The following is a 24,634-nucleotide window of genomic DNA, read 5'->3' as shown; positions in this document are numbered from 1 at the left end:
TTTCAACTACACACGAGAGAATTTGAATGGGATTTCATTTAATTCTATATTGCCTCCGACTCGTTCAAAATTACTATTAAAAAGCTGAGATCGCACCAAGTTAGAAGAGTAAAAACTTCACATCTTATGTCACAAGAGTAAAAACGACTACAATCTGCGCCAGACCTTGCGATTCAAAATGTGTTCTGAATCTGTATAAAGATAATTTCCTCGTCATTAACTACAATGACATGGATGAGTATTACAAAACAAAAAAAAAAAAAGAAGAAGAAGAAGACGACGACTACAGTATAGTCATGAGATTGAGATCATAAAGTTAAACCAATGATATATTTGCCACTGTACTTACTGTTTCTTAAATACCCAGTGATCTCCCAAATTAACCCACGAGTGACTATGACATGCAAATGTCTCTTGCTTGTGAACTTGAACGGATCTCCATCAACTGAGAACCTGAGAACCGTAATGGACGTAGTGTATTGGTGAAGCTTCTTCATCATTTGAATCAGCTTCTGATTGAACTGATTTATTATTCTCCCATTTTTGAGAATGTTAGTTGATGTGAAAGCAAATACTTCTCATCATTATCATCCAAATCAAGACCTTCATCTCCTCTGAAATCTGTGTTGATGTCACTTCTTTCCTTGTTCAGCTCTTTTGTTTCTGAAACATGAATTTCAGAGTACTCTTCTCTTGAAGGGGGATTTTCTTCCTCTACTTGTTGCATTTCCGACTCTATTAACTCCTGCATTCTTGCCCGTTCCCTGTCTCTTGGGTATGTGCAATAAAGGAAGGAGTAGATGAAGCAACATATCGCCATTGGTACACCAATTGCTGTATAGAGTGCTTTGGCAAGTGACATGGCATTCTCTCTATCTGTTTCTATCTCTACAGCATCTGATAATCCTTTTGGAGCTGGTTTATAACCATAAACGTGCTGAGCCAAAATCCCAACTATGGGGGGAGCAAATGAAGCTAATATGGTCTCAAAAGATCGATCCAAAGCATAGATGCTCGTTCGAGACTTCTCAGGTACTATTTCTGCAAATATGGGACTGTTGCACCGTTTACATATCAAAGCAAACTAGAAAACTAGAGGCATACATATTGTAATTTACTCGGTTACATTTTTAATTTCACAAGTCTGGCCTGGCATCATCAACACGACATTGAGGATTTTGGTATAGCAGCAGCACCCATGTGTGCAAAGGAATCACTATTTGAGTCTTCCCTAGGAAGTGTTAAGTTTAGCCTGATTCCACCCATAACTTGGGGAAACTTTGGCCATGGAAAGAAGTGCAATGAAGAGTATGTTTTACCTCTTCACATCATGCCTATTACAAGTTTTCATCTATATAGGAGTGTCATTTTTGGTGAAAAGATGTCATGTGTAGGGAAAAGAAGTAGAAAAATCTAGTTGAGGAATAGATTGGTTGCTTATTTTATGACTAATATGCACTCAATTCCCCCCCCCCCCCCCCCCCCCCCCCCAAAAAAAAAGGCCTGCACATGTGCAAATGAGTTCGTTGAAACATGTATATAGATGCATAACTTAGAAATGTAGCAAATAGAGTCAACTAGAACTCTCCAGTTTAATTACTACTAACACAACCAATAGACTAAGGCTCCTGTGCTAAACTGCCCTACAGTATCTCTCGAGCTCTAACATGCTACCTACGGCATGTGTGCTTAAGAGTCTCAAAGTGGAAACCCCATTCAGGTCTACCTTTGGCTGCCTCCTTAGGTTAGATGGTTCTGCATATCATTCTTTGAATCCTTTTGTAAAGCTACCTTGCCTACAATGATCTATTAATTTTTCAGACAGCACAAATACTTCACAATCAAATATTGTGCAAATTACAGGTATGGCAGTGAACAGTCTGCCAATGAACCAAAAGAGTTGAGAAAATTTGCTAATGGTAATTCAGAGAAAAAATTCTTTTCTCAACAAATCATCTCAAATCCCCAAGTGTTCATAAGAGCAAGACTGACATATGCTGCTCCAGACTGATTACATTGTACTTTTGACAAAAAGGGTCATTTTAGATATAACCTGTCACTCAGTGTCTCCAAGACGCAGCAGTACAGCAGCCAGCTCCACAACAAATCCGATAGAGCAACTGATTCCACTTTTCAATTCAATTGTACCATAGTAATGTTCAACCATCTATCTTAGGGGACACTAATCTTAAATCATTCGATGTATTAATTTTAAAAATTTCCTAGGATGGCTATATGAATTCTAGATGCATGCAATGCATATTTCATGTGCATTATTGTGCTTGTGACAATAGATTAAGCAATGGGTTTTGTTGCTCCTCCAATTACTACCATCCCTTTCAAAAAAAAAATTACTACCACCCAATCCTAAAAAAAAAAATGTAAATACCTTGTTAGTTATTGAACATGAGGAAAGAGGATCTAATGGGTCTAGAATACGTACTTGTTAGTTGCAGGAGCATTCCAGGATATGCTCAATCCCATAATGAACAAGACCAGCCCGTGCATGAATGCTGTGGATGGACCATCAGGCAATGCCAGCAGCAATATGGCCGCCAAAGGAATGGCAGAACCTGAGCTTATCTGTGAAAGGATTATTCTCCCTGAATTGGGAAAGCGTTTTGCAAGCAAGTCTCCCATTTTCCCTCCAAACAGACCTCCAAGTGAACCGGCAATTATAAAGAGCGTCCAAAGGAATGCTGTTGTTTTATGGGAGAAGCCTGTAAGCTCTAACCACATAGTGGCAAAAGACAAGGCTGACCAGGGGAATGATCCAGAGACACCTTGAGCCACAATTATCTGGAAAGATGGGATTTTCATCACAGACTTTGCTTCTTTAATTAGGTCTTTAATTTCTGACCAAAAAGGCTTACGTTGAGTTCGATCTTGAGCTCTATTAGTGTCAGAAAAGTTTGGGTCCTTGGCAAAAAGGTGGACCAAAATTCCTACTACGACACTTATTAGTCCAACCAGATGGAAAGAAATTCTCCAACCAGGGATGCCCATGAATGATGTCGATGCTAACAATACAGAACACAACCCACCAATTATGGAGCCAAAGTTTCCTGTTAATTGTAGCCATCCAAAAGCAGTACCACGGTTGCTATCCTCAGTTGAGTCAGCAACAAGGGACTGAATAGCAGGCGTCACTATGGCAAGTCCAATCCCATTTAAACCTCTTGAAACTGCCACCTATATGACCAAAACAGACAACTAATGTTAAGTTATTTATCTAGCATGTCAATGATGACAGAGGTTCTTCTGTCAGCATTTTCTTTTCAGGAACTGCAAATGCTTCAAACAGAATAAACAGGAAGACTTTATTACCCGCCATCCAGGTTATAAGTTCAAGCTCCTTCATCACATACTGAAATTCTTTCATTAGGCTTGATATTTGAAGTTTCTTACATTCATATGTAATTCATGATAAAATGTTACTTCATTAATAAGATACGAGCACATATGGCACTTGATATGTGTAATTCTCATATATCATAATGTTTCGTTCTTGTTTCCTAATTTCTAACTGTTCTTTCAGGAATATGTCATATAGTTTAGCCCTTTTGGTGTGTGTGTGTGTCTAAAACTATATATATCCTTATAGGATTAAGTAAAATTCAGCATCAAAACATCACAACATTTGACATGCAGCAATGTAATTCGAGACTTAAACCAGCTAAATGGTTTCATCTCAAAAATCTTGAAAGGCATTGGGACAACTCTCATTCAGTTCATTCATTGTTAATGGTACTTTTTTTCCTCAGGGAAACGTAAAATCAGAGGAGAAACTGTTATGAGTGAGCAAATTCAGATAATTTCTTTGCTTTGATGATAAAAAACTATAGCTCTGAAAATAACAATACTCTTTGCTGAACATGTAATGCTATATTTTAGGAAATAACATAAATGCTTTTGTCTTCACGTCACCATTTGGGAGATTTTGCTGGAGATAACTTTACACTAAAGCTCTTGCACTAAAATGCTAAGAAAACAGACAAATTCTCTCTCTCTCTCTCTCTCTCTCTCTCTCTCTCTCTCTCTGCCTTCTGTAAGCTTTCGTCCATAAAAAGTATTAAATGATCAACTTTTGGTTTGGGATGTTAGTTGGGGTATCCCACCCCTGCTATTGTACCTTTTCATTTACATTAATCTAATTTTCCTATACAAAAACAATAATTCATCGTGTTATCAAAAGAGATGATGTCAAACAGGTAGTGTTTTTAAGTTTGAATCAGACTCTACTCTACCTTCGACGTAAAAATAAAGAACTCAGTTGTAAAAAATTCTTGAGCTAAAATTGATAAGAGATTACACAGATTGAGAATTAGCCCAATTTAGAAAACTCTTATTTAAAGTAAAATGTATAAGTTCTCTTCTCAGAATGTAAAATGTATTGCACATCGTAGGAATCATTCAAAGTCTAAAAACTAACTACCCGATCTTACCATTAAACCAAGCCCATTTCATGGGAGGCTATAGATCCGGCCACAGTAACATGAACACAATCCGATATATATAACCAAAACCTAACCCAATAAAATCATCTGGACTATGTTCATATATACATATATATATATACGCGATCTGTTTTCTACGTCAACCATATCCACCATATTACAACACCACATTTTACACACACATACTCACAAATATATACACCAAAAAATTTTCAAAGAGAGAGAGGGAGACCTGGAAGAAGGTGGAGGAGATGGCAACGAGAAAGGTGGCGGCGGCCCAGAGAAAAGCGCCGAGAGCAATGACGTGGGCACGGTTGTAATGCATACCAAGGTAAGCGGCGAGTGGGTAACAAGAGCACTGAACTATGGATCGAAACAGAGTGAGGGAACCCAGCCCAGTAGGGTCGGTGTGAAGAGCGGCCCCGACCTCCTTGTACACCCCGGGCAGCAGTGACTCGTCGGCCCTCTCCATAATACTCGCCAGATTCACCAGCACCAGCGTCAGAGACTCGGATTTCATTTTCCAACCCTCTTCCTCAGTTTTCGAGCACAAGAGTCCCTGTTTCTGACCGTGAAACAGAGCTGTTTACCAATTAGACTCTCTTCCTCCGTTTTAGGGAGAGAGAGAGTTGGTTACAGTTGACTCTTGACTTGAACGGAGAGGGTGGCGTGTAGTGTAATAAAGAAGGTAATTTTCTGCGTATCATTTTTTTTTTAAAAAAAAAATAGTTACCATATTTATATGGAATTAATAATAATTTCAGTTATTGATATAGCAAGATCTTAGCCATTAACTGAAAAATAAGTGATGGATTTAAAAAAAAAAACTTGAACAATTGAGCATTATGGCATGGGATGTATACGAGTGCCTTACGATTAATTTTCCTTTTAATGACAGTTTCATGAGATATATAAGTCTAATTTAAAGGATAAATAATAGGAGTCTCTGCAATTTTATTTCTAATTTTAACCATTTTTTTAGATAAAAAGAGTATAAAAATCCCGGAATTAGCCTTTTCTTTTGTTTGGAAAATTGGTTGCGCGATCCGAGCTTGTATATTCGTTCCTTCTCTCTCACTCGTATTACTTTCCATAGGATTGATAGGGACTCTGAGCCTCGTTGGATTATGTATTTTAGATGAGATGAGATGAAATGAATATTTTGTTAAAAGTTAAATAAATTATTGTTATAATATTATTTTTATATCGAGATTTGAAAAAAAATGAAATTATTTACTATATTTTGTGAAAAATTTAAAAAATTTATAATATTTATATAGGATGAGATAATTTAATTTTATATAATCAAAACAATACTAAACCCTAAATTTAAGATGTATGCTCCTATTGCACTGAGCACCAAAACTGATATGGCATGTAATTGGCATCAATGTTTTAGGCCTCGTTTGTTTTCTGGAAACATCTCATCTTATCTCATTTCATCATTACAACTTTTCTAAATCCCCACACAAAATAAAATAAACAATTCAACTTTTTCAAATCCCAAAACAAAAATAATATTAAAAAATATATTCTAACAATATTTTATTCAACTTTTTAACTTTAATCTCATCTCATCTCATCTCATCTCTGAAAACAAACAAACCCTTAGTGTTTGACATACGTGTCCTTTTCTTCGAACACGGCACGTTGTCGTTTCTACGTCTCCAAAAAAGAGGGAATGTCTTCTTTTTTAAAAAAAAAAAAATTATATATATATATATATATATATATATACCCTTTGTTTTTATTTTTTATTTTTTTTAGAAGTCTCCTCACGATGGCCATTCTTTTAGGTCATCACCTCCAGAATTTCCATCTTTAAATCGTTATTTTTATTCCAATATTATTGCTGTTGGAAAAAACTACATTGAACGGTCTTGTTAAGGTTGTCATATATGTCTTTTGGTGGATGAGTTCGTGCGACTTTCGTGGGGTTTGTCCAACTAGACTCGTTCTATCCCCGCTGCTTCAACCATGAAAGGGACCACAAAAATCTATGACTCGCACACCACCATCGATATTTATGATGCAAATATAATAATATATTCGGGGATAGGAATGTGGAAAGTCTGATCGGTATTCTGTATTATGGGGGCCCGATTCTATTTTTGTCGTCAGTACTTAAACACCTATAGACTCGAATACCCATTTCAATATACCTCCTGAACCATCGATCTAGTTCATACAAGAATTATAAACACTTATATTGAGCAAGTCAGACAGACAACGTAGAGAGTCCAATTTTATTTTTCCTTTCTAGAGAGTGAATCTCTGACCTCCAAATAAAGATGAAATGTCGTTTGGAGACTTACCGATGGTCAGAGAACACCACGCGCCCTACCGGAGGATTCCTAGGCCATCGATCTGTCAGACTACCGAATACTACATCAAACGGAGCAGCACGTCACCTACACGCGTGGGTCATAATACGCGCGTGGCTGCCACTCACCACCATGAGGAATCATCTTCTGCCACCACGTGTGGTGTCTCTGGGTCCAACGACTGGTACCTTCAAGATCGACTGTCTGACCTCTTCCTAGAGTGACACATGCTACTGCAGCCTCTGTTTGCAGTGTATTTTTGATTTTTACAATGTTTTTTAACTGTTTGTAATTTTGTTTCTGTGTTTGTGTTAGCAAATAAAATAAATAAGTTATTGGACTTTTGTCCATAGCAGGGAACCCCCTCCTCTTTTGGAGGATGGGGTGGTTGTTTCCTTCTCCTCAGGAGGATGGAGGTTGGATACCCTTTCCTCCTAGGAGGTGGGGAGATGGTTATCTTTGTTTTTTATAGAGAATGATACTCTCTGCTAAGAGTTTCTAGAAGTTAAGACAATGCTCTTTGCCAAGATGTGTGTGGCGTGTAATCTGAGTTTTTTTTCAGAATTGACCAGTCATGGCTGTAACTTCATTCATTAATGAAATGAAGTTTATTTCCCATAAAAAAAAAAAAAAAAAAAAAAAGTAGACAAACAACGTGGATGTATTTCATTGTTCTTTGTAAATTACTAGAGACTCATACAATCTCCGTTAGGTGCGCCGTGGAAACCGCAGGAGACAAAAGGGGGGGATTAGGGTTAGGTCTGAAGGAGGATTAGGGTTACATTAGTTATATATGTATGTGGGTCCTTTTTTTTATTGTTAAGGGTATTTGTGTCTTTCTATTATGGGTTTGTTATTGCATACGTAGTGGTTTGGGCTCCTTAGGGGTTGATAGGGTCCAAGTAGTTATTTCATTTTCATTAACTCATGGCCCACGTCTGGTCATGGGTCCATTTCAGTTATTAGTTTGTATTTTCATTTAATTACCAAACATCTATGACTGAAGATCATCTATGTATTACATTCACTATATGTGTTGGAGGGATTGGCTCCTCTAAAGGCCAAATTAATTACATTTCTTCCAAATCTTAACTCTAACAGTGGTATCTAGAGCCCCGTTCTGGCACCATGGCAGAGGGAACACGCCACTCTCAATTGAATGAAGCAGTTGCTGCTTTGAAGGTCGAATCCGCGTAGGTGAGGGAGGAGCAAGACAGGCAGATGCTATTGTTGGAGGGCATCTTGCAGCAGCTCAATAGCTTAGCATCTAGCTATGATCACTTGGTGGCTAATGTTGTAAAACAAAACTCAGAAGGGAGTTCATCAGGTAATCCTCTTAAAGTTAATGGTAACCCTCTATTTGAGGGTGGTGGGGGAATCCAAGCGAGAACCCTTCGTTTGAACTTTCCTAAATGTAATAGATCCGATCCTATTGAATGGATCCTTAAGGCCGAGCAGTTTTTCTCTTACAGCAACACTCCAAATGATCAAAAGATTCAAATTGGTTTTTTTTCATATGGAGGGTAAGGCCTTAACTTGGTATTGCTAGCTTGTGGAGTTGAGTTCAGTGAACATATGGGAAGAACTTGTAGGTGCACTTAAAACTAGATTTGGTCCTACGACTTATAAGGACCCAATAGAAGTTTTTACGAAACTCTGCCAAACCAATTCTATTGAGGAGTACCAAAGTCAGTTTGAGATTCTATCTAACAAAATTAAGGGTATTAAAGAAGAATTTAGGGCGAGTACTTTTATAAGTGGGTTAAGAGATGATTTGAAAATTCCAGTTGATATGTTTAAACCAACTACTTTATCAGCTGCTTTTGGATTAGCAAGGTTATAAGAGGAGAAAGTAGAAGTGGGGATAAGAAGTCACGGCTACCAACCCAAATACTAGAATCCACAACTTATAAACCAAAGTCAACAACCCAAGCTACCTGCATCCCCACCCATTCTTAGATTGCTTGCACCCGCACCTAAACCAGAATTTAAAAACCAAAATACCAGCTTTAGACCACCATTTAACCCAGCCCAAAAACCAACCATACCTATTAAAAGAATTTCACCAGTCTAAATGCAAGAAAGGAGGGAAAAATGATTATGTTACTTATATGATGAAAAGTTTCACTTTGGACAAAAATGTAGTCGGCCTAGAATCTTTTTATTAGAAGGAATGGGAGAAGAAGAGAAGTTGGTAGAAGTGGCAAGGGTAGTTTGGTTATTATACAACTTGAGAAAGGAAAGGAAGAGGAAGTTGCTGAACTGCAAAGCATTTCTTTACATGCTATAGCAGGCATGGTGGCTCCTAAGACTATGAGAGTAATAGGAGGAATGGGGTGTCAAAAAGTGTTGGTTTTAATAGACACAAAGAGTACACAGTTTCATTGACCCAAATGTAGCAAGAAAAGCGAGACTGCCAGTTGAGGGAAGTGCACTGTCAGTTCAGGTAGCCAATGGGGCAAGCCTTCCTTACCGAGGTTTATGTAGGGTTGTACCACTCTAATTATAGGACCTGATAAGTGTGATTTTTATGTATTTTTATTACTCATTTATTTATGAAAAGTGTCAGTTTTCTTTAAATAATATTGATGTTATTTTATTTCTACATATTTTTCTTTATTTTGAAGGAATGAGAAGATTTATTGCAAAATGAGAGCATTTTGATATAAAAGATGAAACCAATGATCCAAACCAAAGAAAGGCAACGAGATCCAAAGAGAGCCGAGGAGATTTAGGCGAGGAATCTTGTATAGCGGGAAGCAAAGAGAAGTCGTTCCTCTCGGTAGGTGAGGAGACCCAATGATGATCAGAATTGGCGACAAGAGTTAGGTGAGGAGCGAGATATTTTACCTCTCGGTAGGCGAGAAGACCTGGCGACAATGCTCTGTGCTGTTAGATTGGGCGACCAGTCTAACGATCAATCTAAAAGACCAACCTAAACGAAATCGTGGACAACATATAGCAAAGGCGAGCAACTTTACCGCTCAGAACGTAAACACACACACATGACACCCAGCAAAGTTGGTGGAAGAAATAATTGACGGTGAAAAAAAAGCACATGCATGCTCAGATGCCTTGGGACTTGATGGACTTGACATGCTGGAACGCCTTGGGACTTGGTGGACTTGACATGCTGGGACACCTTGGGACTTGGTGGAACTTTTTGAAGAACTTTTTGAAGCCTATATAAAGGCTTGTAACCAGGAGCCAAAAAAGGGAACGAAGTTGAGAAAGTCGAGAGTTTAAGTTCAGAGTTTGAGTCTAGGCCCGTTTGCTTTCAGGGATGAAACTAAAAACTCTAAAAACTTTTTTAGGTTTTGTACGGTTAGACTATCTCTAAAAACAAACACTCATTTTCAATCTCATCTTATCTTATCTCATTTCATTTCTCATTAATTTATTACTACTTATAAAATGTACTATACCTAAAAGAGCTGGTCTGCCCCGTTCTTATTTTGTATGGTTAGGAAAAAAAATGGATCTGACCCTTAGTACTTGTTGTTGTTGTGTTGTACGATTAGAATACAACAACACCCAGGAAAATGCCGGAAAAAAGTCAAGCCATTTGTTATTACTGTTCATGCACATGTTTCAACATTTTGGCAATATTTTATTATAAAAAATTAATATAATTATAAGTGGGTCCCACTAGTATTAAAAAAAATAATTATCATCCATACATCACACACTTATTTTTATTTTTTTCTCTTTTTTCTTAACGAGTGTATGGTATAGTAAAAACGAGTAACAAAAATCATTACAAAATATTAGGAATGACTCTATAGAATATTTGATAAAAGGAATATATTTTAGGAATAATTATGTGTAATATTTTTTAAATGAGGTTGTGTTTTTCTTTCTTACAAATATTTCTAATGATTCAGTAAAATATTTGATAAAAAGGAAAAATAATTACACATAATTGGTTAATAAAGGATGCAGGAAAAAAAAAAAAAAAAGAGCAAAATGCAACGTAGCCTAGGAAAAACGCCTAAATGTTAGGAAAAAATATTTGTACTGTTCATGCACAGGCTTCATCTCATTTCAGCACATATGTAACATAATATTGTTGATATAAATGGTTGTGGATTCCACAACCATAAATACTTCACCAAAAAGTCAAATTAATAATCTCATCTCTATAAACAAACACATTATCTTATCTCATCTTATCTTATCTTTACTCAACATATCTCAATACCATTCACACATATCTAAAAGAATCTTATCTCATCTCATCTCATCTCTGAAAACAAACGAGGCCTAAGTTTATAGTCTGAGTTTTAGAGTTTTTATCTTTTAAGTTTGGTTGTTCTATTGTTTTTTCTTTCAGTTTTATTATGAACTAATTTTATTTTCTAGAGCTTTGATGTAGTCTAGCGTTGAACACACAATTTACATTCTAAGTAATTTTATCTTCAATATTTCCATGATTGAATGTTTATTCCTTGTTCTTAATGCTTGCAATTTTCTAGTTAACTATTGCTCGATCTATTGAATTACAATGAGACCAAGAGCTGATTTGTGATTAGAGCTCTAGGATTAAAAAATCATTAGTAGAGCGAAAGTAGAAATACTTTACCGCGATTAATGTGATTTTCAAGAAAAATCCAAAGAATTTAATGAGTTTCCAATTAACTAAATTCACATAGAGATATGAAGTTATTAATTGGAGATATTTTTAGTATTGCTCGAGAGAAAATATTGAATAGTTAAGAAATTTTTATCATCAATGTGGGATAATTGAAATTCTATAATAAGGAATAATAAATTGTGTGGGATTAGCTAGGTGAAATCAAACGCTCTAGATCGGTTCTTATTATCTTTTAAAAATTCAAAATTTAATGCTCTTTTATTTAGTTTAAGTTAGATCATCTATTCTCCAAATTTTGGTTTTTCAAATAGTAATTAATTTAGTCAAATAGCATAATTAATCCATGTGACTTCGATATCCGTTTTCTTGAAAATATTTTACTACTTGCTACGATTCTGCACTTACAGATAATTACCAAAAGAAGTAATAGGACCTATATACTAAGCCTAATTTGTATTTACTGACTTTGGGGGATTGTGAAGTTGTGCTAGGTATGGATTGGTTGAGACTCCTAGGCACTGTTTTATGAAACTTCACAGATCTAGTCATGAAATTTCATTTTCAAGGAATTGCTTAACTCTATGTGGACTACAGAGGCCTGAAAGGGAAGTTGAAGAGGCTGAGTATATTAAGGATATGGTCAAGGGTACGGAAAAGGTATTTGATTGCATTTAATAGATGACGTTTATGATGGCAAGGAAACTGAGATATCAAAAGAAGTGCATGTGGTGTTAACAGAGTTCAGAAAGGTATTTGATGAGCCTAGTGATCTGCCTCCACCTCGAAGTCATGACCATAAAATTCAACTCATTGATGGTGCACAACCACTTGTGTTAGACCCTACAGGTATCCTTGAACCCAAAATCAATTTGAAAACCCACCCAATAAAACCAAAATCAAGCCAATGAAAAATTTAGACCCGTTAAGGAACTCGTTTCAAGAACCCAGATTATATGAAAATCTAGACCCGTTGAAGAACCTGTCTTAAGAACCTAAATTATAAGGAAAAACGCCACAAAAGTTGTGATTTGTCTTTGATAAGTTCAAAAGTTCATTCAAGAACAAGAGGAGATAAACTCAACTCACAATGAATAAATTCATCAAATTTCATAAACTAATTAAAATTGGGCTACAAAGAGTATTTAAACCAAAACCTAATTAAAACCCTAACCAAAATAAAACCATTTCTTTCAAAAATACCCCTGAATGAATAGTGTCATGGCTACAGTAATTTCTTGAAACCCTAGTTCATCAAAATAAAATATATGTGTGTCAAGCATTCCCAAGCCCGATTATTCTAGACTAATTCCTATAACTAATAAAATAAACCACTTTAATGAAATAAACAAGTCCAATACCTTCAATCACATAAACATAATAATAGGCCATAATTTATGTTGTACTCTTTCATAGCTTGTATCACGTAGATGATCACTGGATCTCTTTCTTTCAAGCCCATATTGAATATTTAGCTCTTGCTAGACTCGTTCCAAGTGGATTGCACCAATTCTTGCATTGCTTCCTTGTATTGCTTAGCTCTCGATCTTGTGATTGCCACATCTGAAACTTGCAAATGATCTTTCAGACTTGGTCCACTTTGGTGTCCATCATTCCCCCTTTCCTCAAAAGAATTTGACCTCGAATCTCCATCTACATCAAAGGGAAAATGATAAAAAAAACATTGAAAGTAGCAAAAATATAATACTTACCTGGAAGACCCACTTGATATGAATTTTTATTAATTTTTTCAAGAATTTGGAAAAGTCCATCTAAGTTACTCTTGTCATCAACAAGCAAAAGTATCAAAACTAAAGGAGAAAGTGGATTAAAACCATAAACAACTTCAAAAGAAGAATAAGAAATAGTAGTATGTATGATCCTATTATATGCAAACTCTCGGCCTCACAAGTATTTTTCAACTCATTCTCTTTTTTCAATTTCACTTAATCTTCATACACTTGTCTTCGAGTCAATGGTATAAGAGTAATGGTCTTATTGTCTTTTACTAAAGTATACATATTCTTGAACCCGTCATGAATCACTTTCCTATCATACTGTCACAACCTTCCCAACAAAATATGGTCATCATGCATAGGCATTAAATCACAAAGTACTTCATCCATATTTCCCAATTGTAAAATAAACTAACTTTTGCCTATTTACTCTAACCTCCCACAATCATTCAACCATTGCAACTTGTATGGCCTAGAGTGTTTCAAAATATGCAAATTCAAATTCTCAATTAAACTAATGCTATCAACATTAGTACAACTCCCCCCATCAATGATCATACTACATACCTTGTTGTTGATGTGACATCTAATATAAAAAATGTTCTCTCTGCTGCTCCGTATCATCCACCTTGATTTATGTATTGAGAGCACGTCTGGCAACAAGAGATTCACCTATCACGGGATACTCTACTTCATCATCATCACTAGTATCAACCAACCCGGGCATCTCCTCACAATCACCCTCACTCTCAATTATCACATTTCCATTGTCACGCATAATCATCACCTGCATATTTGGACATTAAGATGCAAAGTGCCATGAACCCAAACACTTAAAACATTTAATATCTCTATTTTGTGAAGGTTGAGATTCTACCTTGGGTATGTTGTCGTCCCATCATCTTTCCCCTTAGGTGGTTCAGTCTTCCCTTTTGTTATAGGTTGATCATTTTTGTCTCACTTTGGTTTCCAATAAGTGCTAGAAACTGAAGTATACCTTGTTGTACCCATTCTCTTTAATTGCCTCTCCATTTTCATAGCCATGTGCACCATGTCCTCTACCTCCACATAATGTTGCAATTCAACTACATTGACTATCTCCCTATTCAATCCACTCAAAAATCTAGCTTTCGTGGCCTCCCAATCATCCACTACATTAGCCCGAATCATAGCTACCTTCATCTCCTTATGGTAATCCTCTACACCCCTACACTCCTGTATAAGATTTTGTAGTTTTTTGTAGAGGTCTCTATAGTGGTGGTTTGGTACAAATCTACACCTCATGATAGCTTTCAACTTTCTCCATGTTTCTACAGGCTTCTCAAGATTCCTTCTCCTATTGGTCACTAATTAATCCCACCAAATAATCGAATAATCAGTGAACTCAATTACTGCCAACTTCACCTTCTTCTCCTTAGAGTAATTATGACAATCAACAACAACTCTATTCTTTTCTCCCACTCTAAATAAACTTCAAGGTTAGTTCTACCTTAGAAGGATGGTATTTTCATTTTGATGCTCCCAAGGTTCCTATCTACTCCATATTAACCCCTTGGATTTCCCCTAAGTCCCATTTCACGCCTAACTCCTTTATGTCTACCAAATCCAACTTCAGATGTTAGGTATTTCTCATCCTCACCATACTCTCCATTCTCATATCCATTCTCAACACTAGGCTCACGTCGCCTCCTATCTCTTACATCTTGCAGATTTATAATCACTGCTTCTTGATGATCCATCCTATCTATCCTATCTCTTACAAAGGATGAGTTATATGTCATCCCCTTTAATGATGAGTCACTCCTATGAGGTATCCTAATGTGTTGCACAAAAAGAATGTTAGTAGAAAGCCTCACAAACTCTCATACGTATTTACACTCGAATAATGGTATTTCACTCGTGTTTCACTCTTTATTAACTTTTTTCTGATAATAATCTCACACTCTGGCCTTTTGTCTCAATAGTTTTCCTTCTCAAGTTCTTTAAGAACTAGTGGAACTAAATTAAGACAATACAACCTTGTATTATTCCAACCAACAATAGGTTCAAAAAATAAGAACAAGAAATAAGGAATGAATAAAATGACACGAGACTCAAGGAATTTATATGAGGGAAAGAGTAATTATAAAACAAGATACCAACTATAAAGATGTATTCAACCATTTTGATGATAAAGCTCAATCAACAAATATTTTTCTTTCTCTTTGTTGTAACTATGTAGCAACCTTTGAATATGCTACATTTTCTTTTCTTTTATTTCTTTTATTTTTTTAATCACAAAAAATAATATTCAATTGTGAAATCAAGCAATTGAATTAAAACACACAAGAATTGACAATGAAGTAGAAGAGAATCAATGGACCGGCACTCAAAACAATTAACAAACTTAGAGATGCAAGAAGCCCTAGAAATTTGAAACTCTAGATGATGTAAATTTTAGCCAAACCAAAAACCCTAAGAATTTCGGTAGCCTACTTTTTGTTTGTTTCTTTTCCTTTTTTTTTTTTAAATTTTTTGCAAACCTAGAATAATGAAGTCCTAGAATTAAATTTAAAGATGCAAGAATTAAAAGATAGAATCAAACATAATTGTAAACCTTGCTCTAAATATCAAATTATATGAACCCGTGGGAATGAAATCTCTTAAACCTACAATCAATTTGAAAACTCGCCTAGGAAAGTCAAAATCAAGCCAATGAAAAATTTAGACCCGTTGAGGAACTCATTCCAAGAACCTAAATTATATGAAAATCTAGATCCGTTGAAAAACCAATCTCAAGAATCTAAATTATGAGAAAGAACGCTACAAAAGTTGTGATTTATCATTGATAAGTTCAATAGTTCATTCAAGAACAAGAACAAGAACAGATAAACTCAACTCATAATGAATAAATTCATCAAATTTTATAAACTAATTAAAATGAGACTATAAAGAGCATTTAAACCAAAATCTAATTAAAACTCTAGCCAAAATAAAGTCATTTCTTCCAAAAATACCCCTGAATGAATAGTATCGTGGCTACAGTAACTTCTTGAAACTCTAGTTCATCAAAATAAAATATATGTGGGCCAAACATTCTCAAACTCGATTATTCCTGACTAATTCCTATAACTAATAAAATAAGCCTCTTTAATGAAATAAACAAATTCAATGCCTTCAATCACATAAATATAATAATAGGCACTAATTTATGTTGCACTTTTCCATTGCTTGTATCATAGGGATGATCATTGAATCTCCTTCTCTCAAGCCTATCTTGAATATTCGGCTTTTGCTAGACTAGTTCCAAGTGGATTGCACCAATTATTGCATTACTTTCTCACACTTCTTAGCTCTCGATCTTGTGATTGCCCCATTTGAAACTTGCAAAAGATTTTTAAGAGTTGGTCCATCTTGGTGTCCATCATTCTTCTCTAAAGTTACAAATTCAATCAAGATGATTCTAATTACAACTTGCCCAAACTTCTGGAAAAGAAGACAGTGAAGTATATGTTTTTTAAGCTGAAGATTACAACTATATTATTTTTTGTCCATTCAAGACCAAAAGACTGTCATTGAGAATATATTAAGTTGGGTTTGACAAAACTGACAAATTTTCATTAAGCACCCAAAAGAATGTCTAAATAAATGGTCACTAAGAAAATGTTTAATTGATGTTTCTAACAGAAGGGGCTTATCCAAACTAGTAATCCATAAAAATCAATTTCCCTCTAGTCCTTAAGACTGAACAATGGTGCATCAAGCTCTGGTGACATCTTGTCATTCTCTGAAGGGCATATCTGGATTAATTGGTGATATAACCAGTTGTAGTAACACTTACTACATGGAGCAACTTTGTGAACCGTAATATTATAAGCTTCCCTCTTCCAAATTATCACCTATGACATTGTTATTGAGCTATGACTACATCCCATGCCCCATGCACGTCTCTTGTGCTAATGTATATTTTTTGTGATGTTATATCAGGAAAAAAGTTTTTCTTGTTCTTCCTTTTCTTCCCAATGGTCCCAGACACTGAAAAATAAAATGCATTTTCTTTTTCTTTTTTTTTTTATCTGAGATAAGGAAAGGAAGACACAATTGATCAATTATGCATACTTTTTAGTTGCCGCAACTTCCCAGGATGTAAAAAATCCCATAATGAACAAGACAAGCCCATGTATGAATGCAGAGGATGGATCATCAGGCAATACTAGCAGCAAAACTGCAGCTAAGGGAACAGTCGAAGCTGAGCTTTTTTGTGACGGGATAATTCTTCCAGAATTGGGCAAGCGTTTAGCAAGGATATCCCCCATCCTTTTACCAAACAGACCTCCAAAAGAAGCACCAACTACTAGAATGGCCCAAAGGAATGCTGTCTTTTCATGGGTGAAACCTATAAGCTCTAGCCACATAAGGGCAAATGACAAAGCTGATCTAGGGAATGATCCAGAGACGCCTTAAGCCACAATTATCTAAAAGAAGGTATTCTAATTACTGACTTTGCTTCATGAACTAGCTCATTAACATCTGACTAAAAATGCTTATGAATCACTCGACCATTAGCCCCACCATCACTCTTCGAAAAGTGCAGATCATTTGCAAAGATACGGTGGAATATACCAACTATAACACTTACAATTCCCACTATAAGGAAAGAATCTAAGCCTGTGAATGATGTTGAGGCTAGTAGTACGGAAAAGAACCCACCAATTTTGGAGCCAAGCTTTCCTATTACGTATATCCGTCCAAAAGCCGTACCACGATTGTTAACGTCAGTTGAGTCAACGATAAGGGACTGAATAGCAAGTATGACAATGGCAAGCCCAACGCCATTTAAACCTCGTGACATCGCTACCTAATTAGAAAAATGATCCCACTCTGAAAAGTTATGCAGCTGAATGAACATTGTCAATTTTGATACCAAATCAAGGAATGCAATAAAAGGAAATTTATTTTCACCCCTCTAAATCTATTTACATCCTTTGCTCTGGGCTTTGTTTCAATTGGCCGGTATTTCCTTTCTCTTTACACATCCACACGTCCTCTCCCATAATTCTTCTTAAAATAATTAAATATTAATTGGCACCCTATGATCCATGCTTTTATCAATGAGTTAATCTTAACACCGGTCGAACTGTTTTTCCCCCATCAACAGTCCTCCAATGGGTGACTTCCATGTAGAAAACTCACCAGCACTACCATGTGCCCCAACCCCATGGTATTACACACGATTTCCCTCTCTCCATTCTCTCCCCACGGACTCAACCCAACATTGGTTCCATTCTCTCCCACGGAACTGTCTTCGCCACGACGACCGCCCTCACTGCCGCGACAACAGCCCCTCTCTCTGTCGTCACACTAGGAACACATCATTTCTCTCTCGTCACACGAGGAACGCCCCTTCTCTCCATTCTCTTATACAAAACGGTCTCCACCACGACAATCGCCCCTCTCTCCGTCTTCAGACGAGGAACTCGAGCCCCCTCTCTCCATTTTCACCCACGGAACCCAGACGATGACCCTCTCCATTTTATGGTTTTTTCATGTACGACCATTGGTCATGTTCTTCAGGTTTAACAACCATTTATTTTGGCTCATATTTTCTTTTCTAGCCCTTGACTTGTATTTTGGAAATCAAATATTGATGTTGTTTTTTTCTTGCTGGAGTTCTAATTGGTTTGTGTTGGCTTCAGTTTGTTTGGTTGCTGAGGAAATGTTGGAAGCAATAAGGGCGCCACTGAAATGTGCGTGATTCTGATTTTTCTGTTCTTTTCTTCCTAAGTTTTCTTGGCAACCAAGCAGAGATGCGTTTCACTGTGATTGTGGGTTGATTTTTGGGAGAGGAGATGGAGATGATCGACGAAGATGGAGAGATTGGCGACAGAGATGGGCGACGGCCGGGATGATGGGTGGCGAAGATGCTTAGTGACAGCGGTAAGAGTAGGTGAAAGGACTGAGAACATGGAATGTGAAAGGTCTGGGATCATTCCGATAAATAATCTGGTGTAATGCACTCTATTGACTTAATGTGAAATAAGTGATGTGTCGAAATTTAATTGAGAGCTGTTTATGGGTCAATAGCAAACTGACCGCTCCAAAGCGGTTCCCTTTATCAATCCGTTATATGTGCTACCAGTTAACTGCCTTTATTTTGAATTCTTGATAAGCATCAATAAGTACCAATATCTAATTAAACATCCCCATGCCATTCTGCCCATTTCCTGAACCAGTTGATATTGTAGATAGGTATAGATCAAAAGATCAATAATGTAAAACATGAGCAGAGGAGTTCCATAGAGATACCTGGAAGAAGGTGGAAGAGATGGCAAAGAGGAACGTGGTGGTGGCCCAGAGAAAGCGTCGAGGGCAATGACGTGGGCATAGTTGTAGCATAGAGCCAGGTAAACTGCCATTGGGTAACAAGAAGTCTGCACTATGGATCGATACAAAGTTAGTGTGCCCAAACCAATAGGGTCTGTGTGCAAAGCAGCTCCTAACTCTTTATACACCGTCGGCACCAACTTCTCACCAGCACTCTCCATGATACTCGCTAGATTTGCCAAAATCAATGTCATACTCTTCGGCTTCATCTTGACGTTCAAGACCCCATGCTTTGCTTCAATCAAAGTCCTCTGCTTTTCTGCTTTACTTTGTGGATAACAGTTGTGAACTTGGGCTAGTCAACTCTAGTGTAAACAAATTGACTGGAAATATCAAGGTATGAACCCTTCTCTCCCCTTCCGTGTTTGTAGAGGGGATTGAATCCAAAGGTCAAAGGTTGCTGCAAGTTGCATGAAATTTTGTCTGAAAGTTATCTCTGGTGTATGAATGGAGGTTTTTTCGCCTCTTTTGGATCTGGTATCTCTCTCATATTTAACCCAATGTACAATTTTACAACTACAAGCACGTTTTGAATTTGAAACATAGGCATTATTGTGAGGTTTACGGATTCGGAGTGGTGCTTGCAGACAACATATCTCTTTTAGGGCTCATTTTGTATCAATCAATATGAGTAGAGTTTATCTTCCTTTCAAAAAACAAAGATGAGCAAAGTATGTCACTTTACCAAAAATGATTTTCAATTTTACAAAACTAACATTCATTAAATATAAGTGATAAATGACCAATAGCCCCATTTCTTTTACCTTGTTTGCGATTAGATTATTGTGCAATTGTTTTGAAGGATTAGAGTTTTGGCAATGGCCTAGCCATATACTAATGCAAATCCAAACTTTAGCTAGATGTGAGAAAAAACCTCCACATTGGACTAGCCAATGGTCCAAAGCTCAACACTTGAGCTACAGTAATTCTTGGGTGCTCTTCAAACTTGGCGTGTTACTATTCACGCTAGATAAGTGTATTTTATTATTTCATCTACCTCTCGTTCTCTCTTTCTCTCATTCTTTTCTCTTTCTTCATCTCCAAAGTTGCCCATTTTCCTCGTTCCTTCCTTTCTTCATCCCAAAAGCTCCCCAACGCAATATACCTCACAAGCTTTTCTTCAACCTGCAAGCCCCATTCTCTCCATCGATCGTCCACATTGCCGTCGTCTTCCAACCCAAATGATAATCTCTCTTCCTCGCTCTTTTCTCCCTCTTCTCTGTGTAGGCTTTCATCTCCCTCTTCTCTTTCTATTTTCTCCTATTTTCTCTTCATCGAGTAATTGAATCACCGTGCGTTTTACTTTGCAATGACCATTGACATGTTGAACCCCTTTCCTTGCCAGTGAATAGTCATCCAAAAGGTTGCGCGATTTCCTCCACAAATCTGTCACAAGAAAATCGAGATTTGAGTAACTGGTTTGCTACATATAATTTTGAATATGAAATTAGCTAAACTTTCGTTTACAAATCTGCGGTTTTGTCAAAAATCTGGTATTGCATATTTGGGTATTACTTTGAGTATGTTTCTGTTCATGCATATTTGGGTATTGCGAAGGTTGAATGTATATTATCTTTTGTACTAGAAACTGAACTGAAACTTTTAATTTTATGGAATGTGTTGGTATCTTGTGGACTGTGTTAGTACTTTTATGGATTATGATGATATTTATCTAGACTGTTTTGGTAATTTGTGGACTGTGTTAGTATTTTTATGGATTATGTTGGTATTTATAATTTATATGGACTGTTTTGGTAATTTGAGGACTATTCTTGCGCTTTTATGTACAAAAGCATGAATAAAATGGGCATGGAACTAATATTGAATTATAGGGAAATTAACTTGTCCTCCCAAAAAGAAGAAAGATTGGAAAAAACACAAACTTTCCTCTTCAAATATTGAATGTAAACTTACAACCTTTGCTCTATATGTATGAAGAGAATGGGTAATTCTCTCCAACTTTGAGATAGCACCAGTTCTTGCACCTTATTTTTCACTGTGCACCTTGGCTATTATTTCTCTTGTTCTTTCTGGTTTAAGCAATTCAAGGCCTTGTTGCCTTAAGCACAATCAATGGAGCTTACCCAAGATATTAGGACTTTGTTGATTTCAGTTCTTCATTTTTGAATTGTAGATCATTGTCCATGTTGAATTGCTATAATCCACTCACCTTAATCTATATCTAAGAAGCTATGTGAATATTTATATGCCTTCATTGTCCATGTTGAATTGCTATATGGTTTCAACAATTGTTATATAAAATTTTCTTTTGTCAAATATTATTAAATTATATGAAGTGTATTTGTAAAATATAAAAAAAGTCAAATATGATTAAAATATATAATATTATACTATTGTTTTGACTTTAAGATGGCTAGTCTAATGTGGACTCACCTAGCCAAAAGTTGAGATTCTAGCCAAACTTTAGATTTGGCAATGACTTGGCCATCAATGCTCTTACCACTCCATGCTATCAACAATTTAGAACTAACTGCCTTCGCCACAAGTTTTGTCTATCCTATATAACAAAAGACACGTGTCACTCTCTACAATCGTCACATGTTTAATAAGTCATTTTCTTACTTAAAAAACTCAAATAATAATAAAATATAAATTAATGATAATTTTAAATTAAAAACACAAAAAGAAATAAAAAATAAAAATGTTCGGCCGAGGAAAAGGACTCCCCTTCCAAACCATTCCGGGTACCTAAATTCGACCATCCTATGGTGGTCCAAGGGTTGGCCACCACGTGGGTGGTGAGGAAGGGGCCACCACTTCGTGACCCTTTTTCAACACTAGTGGTTGTCGAACCATGTGTGTTCAACTCGAGGGTGGGCAACTATGTCGTGTCAATTGAACCTGAGTGAGATAGGGTTTATTTTCCACCTTGGGCTCGTAGGGTTCATTCCCCTTGGGGCCCAAGCCGGCAATAGGTAGCCCCAGCACAGAAGTTATTAAGGAAGAAAAAAGGCAAGGCGACGTTTGACATGACAAAGGAGAACCATGCCACTAGTGCAATGCTTAGTACCCCCTTGCACGATCTACTAGTAGTGAGCAGGGACCACCACGACTAGGTATATAGGCACGCCCGGGCTCAAGTAAAGCGATCTTAAGCTTTGATCTTTGCACATACTCTCTTGAATAGCTTCTCCTAGCGCACTCTTCACAAAAAGATTATTTTAACTTAAGCATTGGAGGTATCCCACACCACCTCAAGCCCACACTACCTCAAGCCTTCATCTTAGTAGATCTTGAAGGTCATCAAGAGAAACTGTTGAGTTGCCTAGGAAATGAAACACCACATCAATAGTGCCCCGAATGTCGTCCTATGGAGAGAATAATTGGATTTGCTGGAAGAGAGAAGGCAAGAAGCCAAGGTGCAGACGGCGAGCAACAAAAGGAAAGCTGAGCGGTACTTCAACAAGAGGGTCAAGCCTAGATCCTTCAAGGAAGTTGACTTGGTGTTGAAGCAAACTGGAGTCACGACGCAAAAAAAAAGGGAAGCTGGGACCCCAATGGGAAGGATAGTTCGTAGTAAAGGCCAACAATTGACCAAGGTCGTACCACCTAAAGCACAACAAAGGGAAGGGAATTATGGAAATGAGTATGCATTTCTTTTGAGTTATCTCCCCTGAGCAAACGAAACACCAAGTCGAGTCCCTTGACTCGTCACAAAGTTTGGGCCGAGCACAAGTCCCTTAACTTGCCTAGACAACCAGTTAGAAACAAGTCTCTTGACATGTCGACCTTCGTTCCATCAAGTTGAGTCCCTTGACTCGCTACGAAGTTTAGGCTAGGCACAAGTCCCTAGACTTACCCAAACGGCTAGTCAGACACGAGTCTCGTGACCTGCCAACCTTCGGGCAACCAAGACTAGTCCCTCGACTCACAAATCACATGACTTCCTGGCCCTTGTGTTCATAAAGCCAAGCTTCATGGCCCGCTAGATCTCGTGTTAACGTTAACGCCCACAAGGAACCAAACCAACAATCAAATTCAGAGCAAAGACAAATGCACAAAAGAAAAGAGCGAGAAAGCTGGAAAGTGGGTGAATTTCATATTGCTTGCAAAGGAATAATGTACAAAAGAATCACAACAATCCTTAAAAAAAGGATGGGAGGCTTACAAGGGGTCCCTAAAGCTAAGGCCAGAGAGGAGGATCGGGGAAAGCGCCTGAGAGGACACCTCGTCCCAGTTGACGAAGGTTAGAGACATCTAGGACTTAGCCTAGGGCTATAGGTATAAGAAAAGGCTTGAGAGATTATCTGCTGCAGAACCCGGGGGCCGACTTCAGAGCCTTTAACTTGGCCTCTCTCGAACTGACACTCACGTCAGCTATTTGCATTATGCTGCTCGACCAATCTTGCCTCGTCCATGCGAAGGGTGTTGAGTGATCCCCTGGATTCCTCCAACTCCCTTTCACGTTTATCCAATAGATTCTGAAACCAATCACTCTCCTCTTCCAAGAGCTTGGCCTCTAGGCGGGAATTACCCACCTCGTCCTACGACTTGGCCAAATCGTCTATGAGGAAGGCCTCATCCTAGCGAAGCTTCGCCAACTAACACTTCTGACACTTTCGACCAGCCTACAACTCAACTATATTCTCCACCACAATGTCTTTCTCAGGAGACGCCTCATTTGTCTCCTATTTCACCTAACCGACTTCCAAGCAGACAAGGAGGACGAGAGACCTAAGCGCTCGGATCTTTTCCTCAAGCCCCCTATTTCCTCCAAGATCAGGGAGGCCAACTGATCAGCCCCCTAGGAAACACACAATTTTAAGAACAAAGCAAAAAGAAACCAATCAGGAAAGGTCAGAAAGTCCCATGCAAATACTTATGAAAATAGTCCCCTCAAATTTTTGGCCTCACGTCCAAAGGCCTAACCTCACGCAGCTTAAACCTGGGGGCACCGACTGGCCGACCCCACCCAATTGTCAGGAAGGATTAGGGACTCGCGGGGTGGATGCCTGGGTAGGGCTGGCACCACTAGAACCTCCCACATCGGCAAGCCCTCCCCCAAAGCAGGCATAGGCTCCAACTCCTCTTCGGATGCCCTCAGGGGGACGTCCCTAGCCGCTGCCTCCCCGCCCCCGAGTTCATTGCTCCCCGGTTGATGTCCTCGACCTCGATGGTTGTTTTCTCCACAAAGGGATGTTC

At 37.6% G+C, this 24,634-nt stretch overlaps 1 protein-coding gene and 1 pseudogene across 2 annotated transcripts; both read right to left on the bottom strand.

The window, feature by feature from the left end:
• Positions 1-100: 100 nt before the first annotated feature.
• On the bottom strand, positions 101-5,125 carry LOC121248521 (uncharacterized MFS-type transporter YwfA-like). 2 transcript variants are annotated; one of them, XM_041147004.1, is made up of 3 exons: positions 4,690-5,125; positions 2,444-3,192; positions 101-1,055 (listed from the first exon to the last, which is right to left on the bottom strand). In XM_041147004.1, the coding sequence occupies exons 1-3, from the start codon at positions 4,975-4,977 to the stop codon at positions 530-532; spliced, it is 1,563 nt and encodes a 520-aa protein (XP_041002938.1). In that variant the 5' UTR covers positions 4,978-5,125; the 3' UTR covers positions 101-529. The 2 variants fall into 2 exon arrangements, with proteins under 2 accessions (XP_041002938.1, XP_041002939.1); XM_041147005.1 differs by having other exon boundaries at positions 895-1,041.
• An 11,582-nt stretch (positions 5,126-16,707) lies between these two features.
• LOC121248522 lies at positions 16,708-20,064 on the bottom strand (annotated as a pseudogene).
• Between the last annotated feature and the right edge of the window lie 4,570 nt (positions 20,065-24,634).

This window comes from Juglans microcarpa x Juglans regia, chromosome 2D (assembly GCF_004785595.1).
Source record: "Juglans microcarpa x Juglans regia isolate MS1-56 chromosome 2D, Jm3101_v1.0, whole genome shotgun sequence".
Lineage (NCBI taxonomy): Eukaryota > Viridiplantae > Streptophyta > Magnoliopsida > Fagales > Juglandaceae > Juglans > Juglans microcarpa x Juglans regia.
Note: the sequence above shows the minus strand (reverse complement) of the source record. Positions and strands in the feature narration are given on the sequence as shown.